The following is a 16,479-nucleotide window of genomic DNA, read 5'->3' on the forward strand; positions in this document are numbered from 1 at the left end:
TGACTCTTTGGAACGCTATGGACTATAGCCTACCAGGCTCCTCTGTCCATGGAGTCTTCCAGGGAAGAATATTGGAGCAGGTTGCCCTTTTCTCCTCTAGGAAATCTTCCTGACCCAGGGATTGAACCCGAGTCTTCTGCATTGACAGGTGGATTCTTTACCACTGAACCACATGGGAAGCCCTCAGTAAGTGGTAGCTATGCTATTATCAGAGGCAGCATAGCCTGTGATAGAGAGCTTTGGAGTGAGGCAGTCTTGGCTATGAATCTTGGCCTCTACCTGCTGTCCTAAAGCAAGAACTCAAGCCAGACCTGGACCTCCAGGAATCAATTTCCTGTCGGTCCAAATGGGGTAAAATATTAGTAATGGCTGACACTTACTGAACACTCACTGTGTGCTAGGCTAAGTGCTAAGTGCTTTACAGCCCATTTCTCATTCAGTCTTCCCCAAACCCTATGCTATTATAATCATTTTACAGATGAGGAAACTGAGGCTCAGAGGGGTGAAGCAACTCACCCAAGAGTGGCAGATCCAACTTGAACCCAGGCAGTGACCCAGGAACTGCTCCCCAAATTTATCCCTTTGTCCCATACCCCTGCAAAGTTGAATGGAACTTAGGCCATTGGCTAGCTGTCTGGACAGGTGTGAGAAGATTTCTATCTGTGGCTATAAAAACACTGAAGGTTCAAGAATGGGTATCTTCTGGGACTTTTCTGGTGGTCCAGTGATTAAGGCTCTGCATTTCCACTCAAGGGGCTCAGGTTTGATGCCTGGGCAGGGAACTAATCCTGCATGCCTCGTGCAGTGCACCCCTCCCCCAATTAATTAGTTAATTTTTTTAAATGGCCATTTTCTGGAACCCAAGACTCACTTTCATTGTGTATTTGGAAAATTTGGAGAATAAACATGTGACCCAGCAGTGAAAACAGCTCAGGGTGCTATAATGGGCTGTGGTCTGGAGTGGCAGAGAAGACCCTGAGGTCTGAGTGGACCCCAAGCCGACTGTGACTCAGCTGGCTGGAGGAAGAGGAGGATGATCCTATAAGGCTATAGATAGCAACTGTGCATAGTGGCCCCGTGAGGTCATTGCCAGCCTGCTCAGGCTCTGTTTAAAGCACTCCACAGCCTCAGAGGGATGTAGGAAAACTGGAAAGCGCCCAGGACGGCAGGGATATGACCAAACTGGAGGGGCTGGAACCAAAAACAGCCTATGAAGAAAGATAAAAGGAATGGGGATAAATCAGGCAGAAGAGAGGGCTGAGTGATGGCACTAAGAATGGCAGAGAATCCCAGAGAAGAAGGGGAGCTCAATTTCTCTACTGGGTTAAGGTCTAAGAAAGAAGGAGCTTACATTTCAGCAGGCAGGTTAGAGTTAGGCCTGAGCGACTCTAGAGTGTGAGTCCATAGGTAGGCAGAGAAACCCATGAAATCTCCTTTCATAGAGGTTGGAGCAGGGCTGGGTGCCACCCCACACCAGCTCAGCTGCTCCCAACTCACCCTGACACCTTCCCACCCCAGTTCTCACACCCCTGCCCCTCCTCCACCCTGATAAACCCTAGTCTGATCAAGGACAGTTTTCTCTTATTCTCCTTGGGTTTCAGCTGAGGGGACGGTGCATATTTGTGTTGGAAAGAGAGGGCTCCTCTGCCTCTTCAGGAAATGGTTCAGGACTGAGGGGACTTGGAGAATTCAGGGGTATCCCCCCAGACGGCTGGGAACTGTGGGGAGGTGGCAGGACTTGGTGGGGCAGCAATGTACCGGGACAGCTGAGACATCAGGAACCCATGAGGAGATGGGGGCTGTGCCTGTTCTGTGGGGCAGGACCAGGTGCTCACACAGTGAGGACGGAGACAACAGAGATAGGGGAGGCAGGAGGAACCTGCGGGGAGGGAGAATGTGTGTCTACAGAGGAGGCGGATTCCATTTCTGCTGGCAGGTGTAGCCACCTCTCATCAACACACGGTGGGGTTGGGTCTGTTCTAGGCATGCGCCAATGTTTGGATTTGGCTTGATAGGAGTCTGTCTGAGCAAAAAGGCTTCAGACGAGGCAGCCCAGGGAGGCACCTTTTCATAAGAAAGGGCCTCTCTCCCTCCTCTTTTGGGGGTCAAGAATAGGGAGGGACGTCCAGGATATTTCATTTTAAGCAAGGAGAAACTGCAACCCAGAGAGGAGATGCAACCAGTCCAAGGTCACACAGCTTATCCGGGGCTGGCCAGGACTCTGGCCTCCTAAACTCCCAGCCATATGCTGCTCCCAGGGCACCAGGATGCTCTCCTGGGGACCTTCCCTTCATGCTAGCAAAGCTCCCTCCTCTTCCTTCAAACTGACTTCTGTCTCCATCCTCCTCGCCTCAGACCTCTTACTGATTGAAATAACACCTGAAATCTACCGGATGCTCAGAGTCCACAAAGCACTTTCACCTCAGTCTACTAGCTCCTCCCCTTGAGGCTCAGCCTCCCTGTCCCCACCGCCTCCTCCCCAGCCTGCAAGGCAGCCTATTTGGTGGAAGTCGAGAGCCCAAGAGAGCCAGGAGGAGGTGAGATCAGCCTCAGACTTCTCCTACTTTGGCAGAGAAACCGCAGCGCTCCATGTCTGTAAAAGGAGTGTGGGGCAGGAGGGGGTTGGAGCCAGCCTGTGGGGCCTCCCCAGAGAAGGAGCTAGGTCAGGGGTGTGGGGTTGACAAGGAGGAGATGTGGGAGGAATTTATAAGAGCTGGGCTGGGGGTGCCATGAAGGAGGGGTCCCAAGAGAGGGTCTAGGGTCAGAAGGTGGAGAGAGGTAGGAGAGGGAGGCCCGGAGGTCTTAAACCAGTGAGATGCGGAGGGTGGCAGATGAGAGGGGTGATTGCTGGCTGAGCGGGCCAGGGGGGCCAGTGCAGGGGGGAGGCCGGGGTGGCGGGGGATGAGTCTCAGGGATAATCCTGAGCCACCGTTCCAGCTGGGCCCCCCAACTCAACCTCCCCCGCGGTGATATCAGGAAGAAACAATTGCCTCTGGACATTCCTTCCCTTTTACAGTCACTCTGGCTCCTCAGCCGCCTGTGGAGGTTAAGCAGCCCTACAGCTGAGAGGAAGATGGGGTGGGGGGGTGGCGGCGTGCAGCATGGAAGGGACTGTTGAGGGCTGGGGCTCTGGGAGCACTGAGGCGGGGATGGCTCTGCCAGGGACCACTCAATGTCCCACCCCCTGGGCCCAGAGACTCAGGATGTCAGAAGCTGAGGGGGCTCTGGAGATGACCCGTCCCAATCCCCTTTCACACCTGGACATGTGGGGCCAGGCAGGAAATGGGACTTGCCCAGGGGGTACAGATGGTTAGTTGGTGAACCTCCGTGATAAGCATCCATATCTTAGCCTCTGGCTGACTGCCCCACCTCCAGACCTCCTTGCTTGGGTCTCCCACCTCCCCACCAAGTGCTGAAGCTCAGGCAAGAGCCAGGGTCCCAGAATCCACACCTGCCACACTGTCCCCAAGCTCTGACCTGGTGGCTGTCTCCTGGCCCAACCCAGCTTGGAATGGAAGCACAAAGATGCTGGGAAATAGAAAGAGGAGGATGGGCCCTGAACAAAGGGACACAGGCAGCCCTGGAGGTGGGGGTCAGCTGGTGGAGAGGGGGTGCACAGTGGGGAGGCACCAGCACTGTCCTGCGTCTGGGATCCTGGAGTAGACCGGGGCTGGGGGATGCTCCAAGACAGGGCAAGGCAGAAAAGTCACTTCTGGTTGTCTCCTTTTTGACTTCTTTCATTTTTCTCCTCAATTCAGATGCTCAAGGTGCCCAAGTCGGGGTCCCCATCCTGGTGATTCATCATCCATACCAGCTACCTGCCCCCTATCCATGCCATCCATGGGGCCTGGGAGGTCCTATGGTACCAGGGCCCTTGTCTTCTAGGGCGCCCTCCATGAAGTTCAGAGATCTACCCAGGCATCCATAAGCCCTCCAGTCACTGAGCTTAGAGGAAGGCAGGGAAAAGCTTGGCAGTGTCATGCAACAAAAAAGAGGCTGTGTGAGGTGAGCCCAAAGGAGAGGTGAGTGAGCTGAGGTTAGCAAGATGGGCAGGCCAGTTCGGTGGGGCTTTGGAGGCTATGATGAATTGGGGTTTTGCTGGTCCATTAGTTTAGGGAAGGGAGAGAAATTGGGAATGGTGAAATAGGCAAAGTCTCCAAAAGATGTGAGCACTACCCCCAGATATTTAAAGTTGGATCTCTGAAAGGGATTTCTTTTTGCTCTGTTTGGCTCCCAGGGCGGAATAATAGGTATAGCAGAGACATCTCCTAGGTTCAAATATAAGGAAATGTTTTCGAACAGCAGGGCTGTCTGTGTCCCATGACCAAGGCATGTTAGTTACCCAGTACTTGTTGTGGAGTGGAGTGGGCACCCTGGAGACACTGTGTCCCCAGGCAGTAGAGGGATTCAAAGTGGAGCAGTGCTTGCTGGGGTCACAGTAGAAACAATTTATGCCTTAACTGAGAAGTAGGGGTGTGGGACTGGTTGACCTCATGACCTATGAAGTTACTTCCAACCTTAAGTTTCCAAGACTCTCCAAGGTTGGAGTAATGTGGGAAGATTTCTAGAAAACATCAGGACTGACTTCCTTCTTTAACTGATTCAACAAAATATATTGGTAATGTGCACTGTATTAAATACAAGGGACTGTACCATGAACACACATCTATAAATTGTCCCCCTTTTCTGGCAAATAATGAATGAAAAGGTCTGTCTTGGTGGACCTTCCCATTTCCAATATCACTTAGCTCAGGTGAGAGATGTGATCATAAAGTAATGTGATACCTTACCAAAAGAATAAAATGCCTTACCAAACTTTATATATTCAGAAGTTTGTCCCGGGACTTCCCTGGTGGTCCAGCAGTTAAGAATCCACCTTGTAATACAGGGGACATGGGTTTGACTCCTGGTCAGGGAACTAAGATCCCACATGCCAAGGAGCAACTAAGCCTGTGTGCCAGGACTGAGGAGCCCACACACCACAGCTAGAGAAAGATCTCTCATGATGTAGCAAATATCCGACGTGCTGCAACTAAGACCTGGCACAGCCAAATAAGTAAATAAATATTTTTTAAAAGTTTTGTTCCAAGGATGTTCATAGCAGCCTTGTTTATAATAGCAAAAGATTGAAAATGCTTATCAATAAAAAAATTGGCCAAATATGGTAAATACATACAGTGAAATACAAATGAGGATATTAAGAAGAACGATTAAAAAGAATGACTCAAAATCTCCCAATCAAGAAAAGAATAAAACAAGATGGCTTGTTGAATTCTACCAAACATTTCAGAATTAACACCAACCCTTCTCAAAATCTTCTAAAAATCTGAAAAGGAAGTATTTCTTAACACATCCTATCAGGCCAGCATTAGTCTGATACCAAAGCCAGACAAAGACATACAAGAAAATAAAGCTACAGATCTATATTCCTTATAAATATTAATGTTAAACTTCTCAACAAAATGCTAGCAAACCAAAATTCAACAGCATATTAAAAGGATTATACACAGGATGACATGGGACCTTTTTCTGGAATGCAGGGATGGTTTAATATATGAAAACCAATCAATATAATATATCACATTAACAGAATAAAGGGAAAAGCCCTCGTTATCAATGTCATCTACAATAGCATCAAAAAGAATAAAATACTTAGAAATAAACATAACTAAGGAAGAGTAAGTCTTGTACATTGAAAGCTACAAAACATTTCTGAAATAAAGAAGACACAAAAATTGAAAGACATCCAGTATTCATTGATTGGAAGACTTAATATTGTTAAGCTTTCAATACTACCCAAAGTGATCTGCAGATTCAATGCAACCCCTATAAAAATCCCACCAAAAATTTTTTTAAGAAATAGAAAAATTCATTCCATTTAAAATTCAAAATGGAATCTCAATGGACCCCGCAGAGCCAAAACATCTTGAAAAAACAACAAAGTTGGAGGAGTCACACTTCCTGATTTCAAAACTTATTACAAAGCTATAGTAATCAAGGCAGTATGGTACTGGTGTGAGGACAGATACCTAGGTCAATGGACCATAACAGAGAGCCTAGAAAAAAAAAACAAACCTCCAAATATATGGCTAAATTGTTTTCAAGAAGAGGAAAAGGACAGTCTTGTCAACAAATGGTGCTGGGGAAATTATCTATCATATAATATTCATATAACATGTTAATAAGAAAAAGAATGAAGTTGGACCCTGATACTGTGGATGAAAATTATTTCATAATGGATCAAAGACATAAAACTGTAAAGCTCTCAGAAGAAAACACAAGGGATAATGTTCTTCATATTGGATTTGGCAATGATTTCTTGGATATGACACCCAAAGCATAGGAAATAAAAGAATACATAGATAAACTGGACTTCATCAAAATTAAAAACTTTTGTGCATCAAAGGATACTATCAAGAGAGTGAAAAGGCAATCCACAGAATGATACGTTTTGCATTTTATGCTAAAGGTATGCATTACCCATCCAGATAAATTATCATTATTTTTAGCATGTCTAGTTCTAAGAAGTCCCAAGGGAAGTCGAAACTCTTACTTCAGTGGTGCTGCCTGGTTCAGAACACGCTTTGGAATGCTTCTCTTTCACCTGCCTTCCAAGCCTCCGAGTGTTGTTTTGCTGCCCTCCATGGTAGCAAATCCTTAGGGGTGGAACCAAATTTTGGAAACAGCTCCAAGTGGTTCAGAGCCAAGTCTGGTAGATGTTGATTTTGACTAGAGAATAGATGGTATAATTTATTTATTTGCTTTCTGTCTCATTTCACTAAGGAACTGAGGCCTCAGGCTGGTCCAAAGGGCAATTTCCTTATGTGGTCTGGAGACTGTTCACAGAGAGGAGTCCCAAAAGTGTTCTGGCCTCTATAGTGTTGTGGAAATGGGCGCACAGTCTCCTTACAGCATATTAGCCAAGGTTGTTTTGATTACAAATGGCAGTAGCCAATACCAAGTCTCTTCAGTTAAAAATAAAAGGAAGAAAAGTTTATCAGCCCCAAACCCAGGAAGGATACTGGGAGAGCTCACAAAATGGAGAACTGAAGAACCAGGATCCCAGGAGATGGAATTTAGGACTTCCAGCCTCACATTCTCCTTCTCTCTGGGTGTCTCTGTTTCTCCCGGCATGCTGACCTTTTCTTTCCTATGCCAGAAAGACCTCCCTAGTGGGCAGGGAACATGGTTGCCAGAAGCTCCAGTTTAGTAATCCCAGTTCCACGTATAAATTCCAAGGTGGGTCTCTGATTGGCCCTGGTCAGGTCCAGCCCTGCCCCTTGAGCCAACCGCTGCAGTCAAAGGGATGCAGTTATAAGAGTGGCTGGGAGCTGAATCACCTGTCCACTCATGGACAGGTGTGTCTCATGGACATGTGTGTTTGTGTGCACGCAGTGTATGTTAACAAAAGAAGGGGATGGGAAAGAAATCTTTCAGGCTACTTTGAACAAGGACAGTGCTGCCTGTCCAAAGGGACGTGCAAAGGAGTCACATGGTCTCCCAAAAATTCTCCAGGAGCCTACAATCTAGTTTGGGAGACGAGACACAAAAATAACCAGAACACAACAGCTTGCACTGACTCGAAGGCTGGATAAGAATATCTGGAACTCCCCACCCACCTCATAAGCTTGTCTCTTGGATAAAAATTAGAAACTGAATGTGAAAGGGCTTTGCAAAGACAGCAGCAACAAAGCTCTTTGCAGTTAACCTGGCACATTCACACATACCCTGGGGACAAAGCATGGGCTCTGGAGTCAGACTGCCTCAGCTTCCTGAGCTGCAACATGGGAAGGGTACTAGCTCTTACTTCACAGGGGTGTCAAGAGAATTGGGGATCATGGGTGGGGAGTGCTTAGCAGAGTGACACACGGTGGGTGCTCAGAATATACAAGGTAGTATTATTTGCATATTGTTACTTGAGCCTTTTCAAACCCATAGTCGGTAGACACTGCCAGGGTGACCATTCCTACTTTATAGTGAGGACACAGAGAAGGGAAGGACTAGCCTGCTTGTAATTACATCTTCAGGTGATGGCAGAGCTAGGCTAAGACCAGACCTCTATTTCCAAACTTTGCATTCCTAAAGGGTCAGGCCTAAGAGAGACCTGAATAGTGCCAGGTGGAGGTATGGAGAGACAGCCAATATTCATGGAGAAGAGGAAATGTCCTTAGGGGTCAGCCAGTGCCTTGTACTAAGGAGGAGACCTGTGAAGGGATGGGCAAGCCCTATTGGGGCTTCTCTGCTGGGGGCTTGGAGCATGAAGCGGGTGGGAAGTGATTGGGGCTCATCGCCTCAAGCTTCCTCTACCATATGACACCCACGTCTCCTCAGGTACCTGACCCCCACCCCCCCTAGAGCTCCTCTCCTGTGCGCTTGTTTCCCGGACTGATGCATTCTCCTCTATAAATACCAGCTCTGGTATTTGGGGTTGGCAGCTGTTGCTGCCAGGGAGATGGCTGGGTTGACATGAGGCTCCTGACAAAACACAAACCCCTGGGGGTGGGGGTGGTGTGAGGAAGGGGGATGAATCAGAGAGGGGGTGGGGGTGGGCTCACGGGGACAGAAGACCAGAGAAGTTGGCTGTGTGGGGGTGAGAGTATACAGTTATAATTGTTATAATTGGAAACTGAGAGCCTACCAGGCCCTTTCTGGAAATCACCCTGTCATTTGTAAACTTGAGGCTACACGCTCACTGGTAGGGGTGGGGTGGAAAAGGGCCTTCATGAATCCAGAGGGAAACTGAGGCTGGGAGCTGGAACTCAGATGCTAGTGGACATTCCTGAGGAGGTGGGCTCTGGTGGGGATGGCTGCCTGCCCCAGGGAGGCCTTCCCATCCTCCCTGTCTGTCAGAGACCCTCCTCCACTAGGCCTGGCTGGGGCATTCCTGGTCTTTGCCTGAGCCCTCCGAAATGTTTGCCACTTTCAGAGAATCTTTAGGGAAAAGAAAAAAAGGTGATTTGCAGACTGTCTTGGAAATAGGCCTTGTCTCTTCAGGAAATGACCCGAAGTATCTTCTTGGAGTCAAAAGAAGCCCCTCAAACTAAATGGACGCCTTTCCCTAGTTCTCTCCCCTGATCACCCTAGGATCAGGCAGGCACCCAAGGACTGAAAGGGGTCCTGGCCGGGGGCTCCAGACATGCTTGCGCCCTGGTGAAGCAGCTGGCAGGCCTGCCCATCTTCTGCCCTCCTAGGTCCGCCAGCCTCTCCCACACCCCGCAGGGGCCCCCAACCACCCGCCCCGCTGAGGGGCTCAGGCCTCTTGCGGGGGAGCTGGCCTCCCCGCCCCCACGCCAGGGGCCGCCCTTTCCTGGCAGGACAGCGGGATCCTGCAGCTGTCAGGGGAGGGGCGGCGGGGGCTGATGTCAGGAGGGATACAAATAGTGCGGACGGCCGGGGGCCCTGTCTCCCCTCGCCACATCCACTCTCCGGCCGGCCGCCCGCCGCCTCCTTCTCCGCGCCGCCCAGCCTCGCCCGCGCCGCCACCATGAGCCAGGCCTACTCGTCCAGCCAGCGGGTGTCGTCCTACCGCCGCACTTTCGGCGGGGCCCCCAGCTTCCCGCTCGGCTCCCCGCTGAGCTCGCCGGTGTTCCCGCGCGCGGGCTTCGGCACCAAGGGCTCCTCGAGCTCGGTGACGTCCCGCGTGTACCAGGTGTCGCGCACGTCGGGCGGGGCCGGGGGCCTGGGGGCGCTGCGGGCCAGCCGGCTGGGCTCGACCCGCGTGCCCTCCTCCTACGGCGCGGGCGAGCTGCTGGACTTCTCGCTGGCCGATGCCGTGAACCAGGAGTTCCTGACCACGCGCACCAACGAGAAGGTGGAGCTGCAGGAGCTCAATGATCGCTTCGCCAACTACATCGAGAAGGTGCGCTTCCTGGAGCAGCAGAACGCGGCTCTTGCTGCGGAGGTGAACCGGCTCAAGGGCCGCGAGCCGACGCGCGTGGCCGAGATCTACGAGGAGGAGCTGCGAGAGCTGCGGCGCCAGGTGGAGGTGCTCACTAACCAGCGCGCCCGCGTCGACGTCGAGCGGGACAACCTGCTGGACGACCTGCAGCGGCTCAAGGCCAAGTGAGCACCCGCGAGCGCCCCCAGAACCCCCTCCCTCTCCAGGGGCCGGGCACGGGAGGCTAGGCCTGGGGCTGGGTCCAGTGGTCAGTACCCCATCGTACCCAGGGTGAGGGTGGGCTAGCTGTGTCTCCGGGGGAGGGGGAAGAGACGCCATGCCTTTCCCTGTGCTCTCAGGCTGCAGACGAGGCTACGGTCCCAATTTTCTTGGGGACATCATGGAGTGGAAATGGGCGACCTTGGGAGACCAGGTGCTTCTTACAAAGCATCTTAAGATGCTGGGGTGATGTTTCTAGGTTCAGGTGGGCACATGGAAGGAGAAAGGAGGCCCATAGGCAGTGGGAGGAAGAGGACAGGTTGGTAGGAGACAAGGAAATCTGGAGCCAGCAGTAGCTCTCAGTTCATCTGTGATGAAGCCCTGTGGTTGGGGGTAGAGAAGGGATCTTGACCCCTGGGCCAGACTTAAGCTTTACAGGAAGGATGGATTAACTGGAGGAAAGGAGAGAGTGAGTGGGGGCGGGGGGGGGATGTGCAGCCCTCAGACAGATTGGAACACTGATTGTGGCTCCACCAGGCTCCCTGTGCTTCAGGCAGCAAGAATAGAGCAAATACTGGTGGGTCCTGCTTTTCTGCCCAAGTGATCACTGTCCTACCACCCAGGTCACAAACGTTAAATGAGCACCTACATGGGTCAGGCTGGGGCTGGGGCCTGGGAACCCGGAGGTGGATAAAATAAGAACCTGGAGGTGGACAAAATAAGACGCAGTTCTTAATCCCAGGGAGGTCACAAACTAGTGAGGACATGGACTTCCAGGGTGTGGCTCCAGGGCAGAGATTGGGCCACTTCCTGTCCCCTCCCTGTGTGGGCGGGCCCTGCTCACTCTATTCTGAGCCCACTCCCTGGGCAGCCCCCAGTCAGTCTTCTCCCCAGCCTGTTTCATCCTCACCATCTGTCTGTCCTTCTGCCTGTGTCTGCCAGGCTGCAAGAGGAAATTCAGCTGAAAGAAGAAGCGGAGAACAATTTGGCTGCCTTCCGAGCCGTGAGTCCTCTTGGGTCTCCCAGCTGCCTTACCCCTTCTGTCCCCTCTGTGTCACGCCTGGTCTCCCTCTGCCCTGCCCGGGTGATCAGTGTCCCTCTCCCTCTCACTTGACCTTTCCCAGGACGTGGATGCAGCTACTCTAGCTCGAATTGACCTGGAGCGCAGGATCGAATCTCTCAACGAGGAAATCGCGTTCCTTAAGAAAGTGCACGAAGAGGTACTACGCCCTGGTGAAAGCGGCTGGAGGGGTGGCAGTGGTGCTGGACTCTGGGAGTGAGGGTGTGAGGGTACGTGTCGGGGTGGTTGGGGACTGAAGCCTAGCCATACCCTGCAGGAGATCCGCGAGCTACAGGCCCAGCTTCAGGAACAGCAGGTCCAGGTGGAGATGGACATGTCAAAACCAGACCTCACAGCTGCCCTCAGGGACATCCGTGCTCAGTATGAGACCATCGCAGCCAAGAATATCTCGGAAGCTGAAGAATGGTACAAGTCAAAGGTGAGACTCTGGCGGCCCCTCTGCCCCTTCAATCCCAGTCTGGAGGTATTTCCTATGGCTCCATCTCTGGGGAGGAGGGTGAGCCCGGGGTCTCCATGCTTCTTTGCCCACCCCTTCCTGCATCCTGCATCCTCCTGTCGTCTCAGGGACCCCCTCTCTCTGCCCATAGGTGTCCGACCTGACCCAGGCAGCCAACAAGAACAATGACGCTCTGCGCCAGGCCAAGCAGGAGATGATGGAGTACCGCCACCAGATCCAGTCCTACACCTGCGAGATTGACGCCCTCAAGGGCACCGTGAGTCCCTGCCCACCTCGCCTGGCCCAGCCCTTCCCATCTGCAGCTCACGCTCTGTGACCTCGGGCGCATCACACACCCTCTCTGGGCCTCTGTCTCCTCATATCTACCACAGGAGTAGAAACAGACAGGTGGACTCCCAGGGGGGCTCTCAGGAATCGTGGGACTCCTGCGTGGAGGCAGGAAGGGTGGACAGCCACGTTCCCCTGTTTCAGCTGTATTCTCTGATATTCCACATAAGGCTTCATTTGAGTTCCGAGTTCCCTGGCTCAGAGGACTTTGACAAGTCCTAGGCTTGGCCATCTGGGGTGCCTCCCAGCCCAGAGACTGTGCCTCTCTCCATCCTGGGCCCCGCGTGTCCCCCTGACCACCAGCACAGCCCATCCTTGACCTGGGCACCCCCTCCTGCAGAACGACTCACTGATGAGGCAGATGAGGGAGCTGGAGGACCGCTTTGCTAGTGAGGCCAGTGGCTACCAGGACAACATTGCCCGCCTGGAGGAGGAGATACGACACCTCAAGGATGAGATGGCCCGCCACCTGCGCGAGTACCAGGACCTGCTCAATGTCAAGATGGCCTTGGACGTGGAGATTGCCACCTACCGGAAGCTGCTGGAGGGCGAGGAGAGCCGGTGAGGGGCGAGGCAGAGGCTGGCCATGGGCTCCTGGAGGGGGTTGCGCTGAGGGCCCTCTCCTGCCCTGAAGCGGGGCTCAGGATCACAAGATCTAGAAACAATATTATACAAGAGGCCACCACTCCGCTGATTACAGAGAATTAACCAAAGCCACCTGGGTAAAAAGTGATTTAATTAATAGCTTTTATAAAAAGAGGAATATAAGTATTCCCACATCCACCTTCAGAATTAAGAACCAGCAGCATAAAACCATATTCAGCAACTAGTAATAAAACATTACTGCCAGTCAAGGGAGAGATGGAAGCAGAGCCGGGAGTGATGAGGAAGGAAAGGGAGGGGGCAGATAGAGATGAATAGAGACAGATGGAGCTGGGACATGATAGGCTAAGAGAGAAGGTGCAGAGATTTATGCTCAGAGGGTGCACACACATGTGTGGGTGCACAAACATGTGCTCACAGGAAAAGATGTAATGACACGCTCAGAACAAATCACCTTTAGACACAAAAACACCATGCAACAAGAAAGGGACACAAGGGAACCTTCTTCATTGATGGAAATGTTCTATATCTTGATTTGGACTGGTGGTTACATGGATGTAGACACTGATCAAAACTCACTGGATTGCACTCTAAAGATCTGTGCATTTCACTATGTAAACTTAACATCAATTCAAAACAGGTCATTTACTCAACAAAATGATGCCCACTGATGCTCACAAAAATGATAAAATCTGAAGTTTAAAAAAATCAGCTGACATATTTAGATACAGATTTATAGAGAGGAAGATTTCAGATACTGTAGAATAATATCCTCATATAATGACCCCTTAAGGTAGCTAAGGTCACACTGCATTTTCCCAGCTCTAGGCATAAAGGGGTGGGGGGTGGCAGTTCCTAGAACTTGCCTTCCTGTGAGTGGGCCAGAGATTCCCAGACTGACTGGAGGGTGGGCACATGCAGTGGATGTCATCCACAGCTCCTGTTGATACACCCTGCAATGCCAAGGGCAAGAAAGAAATCTGGGTACAGTGGAGGGTGCAGTGGGGGTCCTGGTGTCACACCAGCAGGTCAGAGATGGACTGGGGTGATCCTTCCAGAAGGGACAGTTCCTGGGACAGCTCGAGTTGGCCTTTGGCCCCATGCCCCAAGCAGTGTTGAAGTCAGTGGGACTGGGACAGCTGAGAATGGTGTTTACAGAGGATCAGGGCAAGATTTGAGGGGTGGTGATGAGAGAGATGGAGGGTCCTAACCCTTTGGGGGCCTGGTCTCTCTCCTTTTAGGATCAACCTCCCTATCCAGACCTTCTCTGCCCTCAACTTCCGAGGTGAGTGCGTGTTGGCAAGTAGAGGCTGGAGTGGCAGAGGGTAGGAGGCCAGCGGGCACTGCCCGAGGCCAGCCAGGAGGGGAGGATACACCATAGGGACAGGGCTGGGGTCTGGGGAACAGAAAGGGGGCTGCTGCGGGAGAATGGGGACGTTTAGGTAGAGACATCTTCTGACAAAGGGAGCTTTTTATTATTATTTTTTAAATTTCATGGTGTTGTATTATATGACCATGTCCCCTGCATCTTCTGGGAATATTAAGTGGCCAACAGTTTCTTTTTTCTAATATACCCAAACTCTGAGGAAGTACCAGGGTATCCTTGGGGACCTGGCAGCAGAAGCATCTAGAACCCTATGCCTGAGCTACAAGGCACCCACCACTTATTGTCTGTTTGACAAGTTGCCAAGCACCCTCCACTGGCCTCCAGCTGCTTGCTGAACATTTCCAGCTTTCTGGAGCAAGATGTTGGGTGCTTGCTTTAAAAAATGAAGCCAAACCTTAGCAAAGCCAAACAATTAAAAGAATGAACTCCTAGGGCATTCTGCCATTCTGACATTAGTAATATGCAGATCGAGTGGCTTTCCAACCCCGGAGAGCAGAAAAACACGCTCTAATGATACATTAGGAAAGCAAGTTGGAGTCCTTGGCAGCTTCGCCTTTCCTAGATCAAATCTTTTATATATTCGATGTTCATTTCCATCAGAAAAAAATACATGCTGTGCTCCACCGAGTTGCAATGTTCATCACAGGCTGGCTGACTGCTAAGGAGATTTATGAACACCAAACTCATAACACCAAGGACCTAAATTTGACCCTTCCAATAAAACTCAGAATGGCTCTCTTCGGTTAGCAGTTTATGCAGATACCAAGTGTGAGCCTTGCATTTAAAATCGCTTAATGGTTTTTCAAGTCAGTAGTTCTGGGCCATGACAGGGCAAGTACTGCTGTTACCATTCATTTCACAGTGGGGAAACTGAGGCATGGAGGGACAAGTGACTGGCCATCTGCACAATAAATCAGTGACTGATTCCTGTCCATCTCTCTTTCATTAAGACATCAAGTTGTTCATCCGGAGTCAAAGGGGGCTGGGTACCATGAGATCCTTCAAAAGAGTGCCTTGGTTCTGGGCTCTAGGGTCCTCACTCTCAGGGTTCAAATTCCTGTAGGGATCTCCTGGGGACCAGGGGTAGAGGGGGAGTGAGGAGGGGTGTCGGTGAGGGGGCGGGAATGCTGGGTGGCCTGGGGCCTAGGTGATCCCTCACCCTCTTGAACCTGCCAACACCTGGAGCACACCTGTTGGCTCCTTGTCTTAGCTCAGCCCTGGGCAGCCCCTTGGGTCTGCAGAGCCACCTACTGGGTGCTGGGCACAAGGACAGGTGAAGATGTTTTGCTGAAAAAGTAACAGGCCCATATTGAGGGGGTGGCCGTCTTCCGAGCTTTGCCCAGTGAGACCAGGGAAAGACTCCCAGCCACAGGAACAGCCAGGCCTGGCCTTGGTCAGGCTGAGTGTGTGGATGAATCTGTTACAGAAACAAGCCCTGAGCAGAGGGGTTCTGAGGTCCATACCAAGAAGACGGTGATGATCAAGACCATCGAGACTCGGGACGGGGAGGTGAGTGGTCTGCCTGGAACCCTTACCCCTGAGGTGGGGGGGCCTGTGGGGTGTGTCTGGGGGGGGCTGTCAGCCAGGTGTCTTCTACCAGCCGTGCTGGTTCTGCCTGGGGGCAGAAGGGTCTGCCATGCTGGGGAGGAGGTGTCCCGGGGTCATGACTCCATTCTCCGGCCAGCCCTGGGTTAGACTGGGTTTCTCTTCCTCTCCAGGTCGTCAGTGAGGCCACACAGCAGCAGCATGAGGTGCTCTAAAGCCAGAGACCTCTCTGCTGCCAGAGACCGTGCTCACCTCTGTCCTCACTGCCTCCTAAAGCCAGCCTCCCTGCATCCCAGGGCACCACCCCCAGCCACAGTGCTCCGCTCACAGCCTCTGACCCCTGCTCACTGCGACCACCCCTCCTGGTCCCCACAGGGGACCTGGCCCAACCCTCCCGGGCACAGGGAGCCCCTGCCATGTGAGGTCTGGATGTTGAAGTGAGCGGGCCTGGCCCTGGGCCGCCCTTGGAGTGTGCTGGGCAGGGCCAGGCTGGAGCCAAGACATGGCAGTGACCTTACCCTTCCCACCTCCGTGACCTCAGGCTCTAGCATATGGCTTTGGAGGGGACTCCAGAGCAGGATGTAGGAACCCCTCAGGGTCAGGTCAAGCCCTGTGGACCTCCCCATTACCCCCTCCCCGGCCTGAGTCAGAAAGGCAGCATCCTCGGCAAGCCATGCAGGTAACTGGGGACATAGCCCCCACCCCCGTGGAGACTGGGGGGCTCGAGACTGACCCCATGGTCCCTTACTTTCCCGAGGTGGGCTTACAAGGCAGGGGCTGCAAGAGAGAACCCCCGAAGGTGCCAGATGTGGGAGCAGGAGATGCAGAAAGAGAGAGGGTGGGCGAGATGCTGGAGAGAAGAGGAGAGAGGAGAGAGCGGTCTCAGGCAGGTGGCAGGGGGGCCCACCTCCCCGTGCCTGCCCCTTCCCCGCTGCAGGGGCTCTGAACAGAAAGAAACAATAAAAAAGATAAGCACAAGCCTA

General features: G+C 52.1%; 2 protein-coding genes across 2 annotated transcripts in view; one reads left to right on the forward strand and one right to left on the reverse strand.

Moving 5' to 3' along the window:
* The window catches only part of DNPEP (aspartyl aminopeptidase), a 38,752-nt gene extending 32,150 nt beyond the window's left edge, over positions 1-6,602 (reverse strand). The window contains exon 1 of the mRNA XM_052658957.1: positions 6,554-6,602. The gene's annotated coding sequence lies outside the window, so the exon portion shown is untranslated. The remainder of the gene's footprint in view (positions 1-6,553) is intronic.
* A 2,787-nt stretch (positions 6,603-9,389) lies between these two features.
* Positions 9,390-16,479, forward strand: DES (desmin). Its single transcript, XM_052657742.1, has 9 exons — positions 9,390-10,062; positions 11,039-11,099; positions 11,221-11,316; positions 11,434-11,595; positions 11,765-11,890; positions 12,302-12,522; positions 13,806-13,849; positions 15,378-15,460; positions 15,670-16,479. The coding sequence occupies exons 1-9, from the start codon at positions 9,485-9,487 to the stop codon at positions 15,709-15,711; spliced, it is 1,413 nt and encodes a 470-aa protein (XP_052513702.1). The 5' UTR covers positions 9,390-9,484; the 3' UTR covers positions 15,712-16,479.

Source organism: Budorcas taxicolor, chromosome 2 (assembly GCF_023091745.1).
Source record: "Budorcas taxicolor isolate Tak-1 chromosome 2, Takin1.1, whole genome shotgun sequence".
NCBI classification, from domain to species: domain Eukaryota; kingdom Metazoa; phylum Chordata; class Mammalia; order Artiodactyla; family Bovidae; genus Budorcas; species Budorcas taxicolor.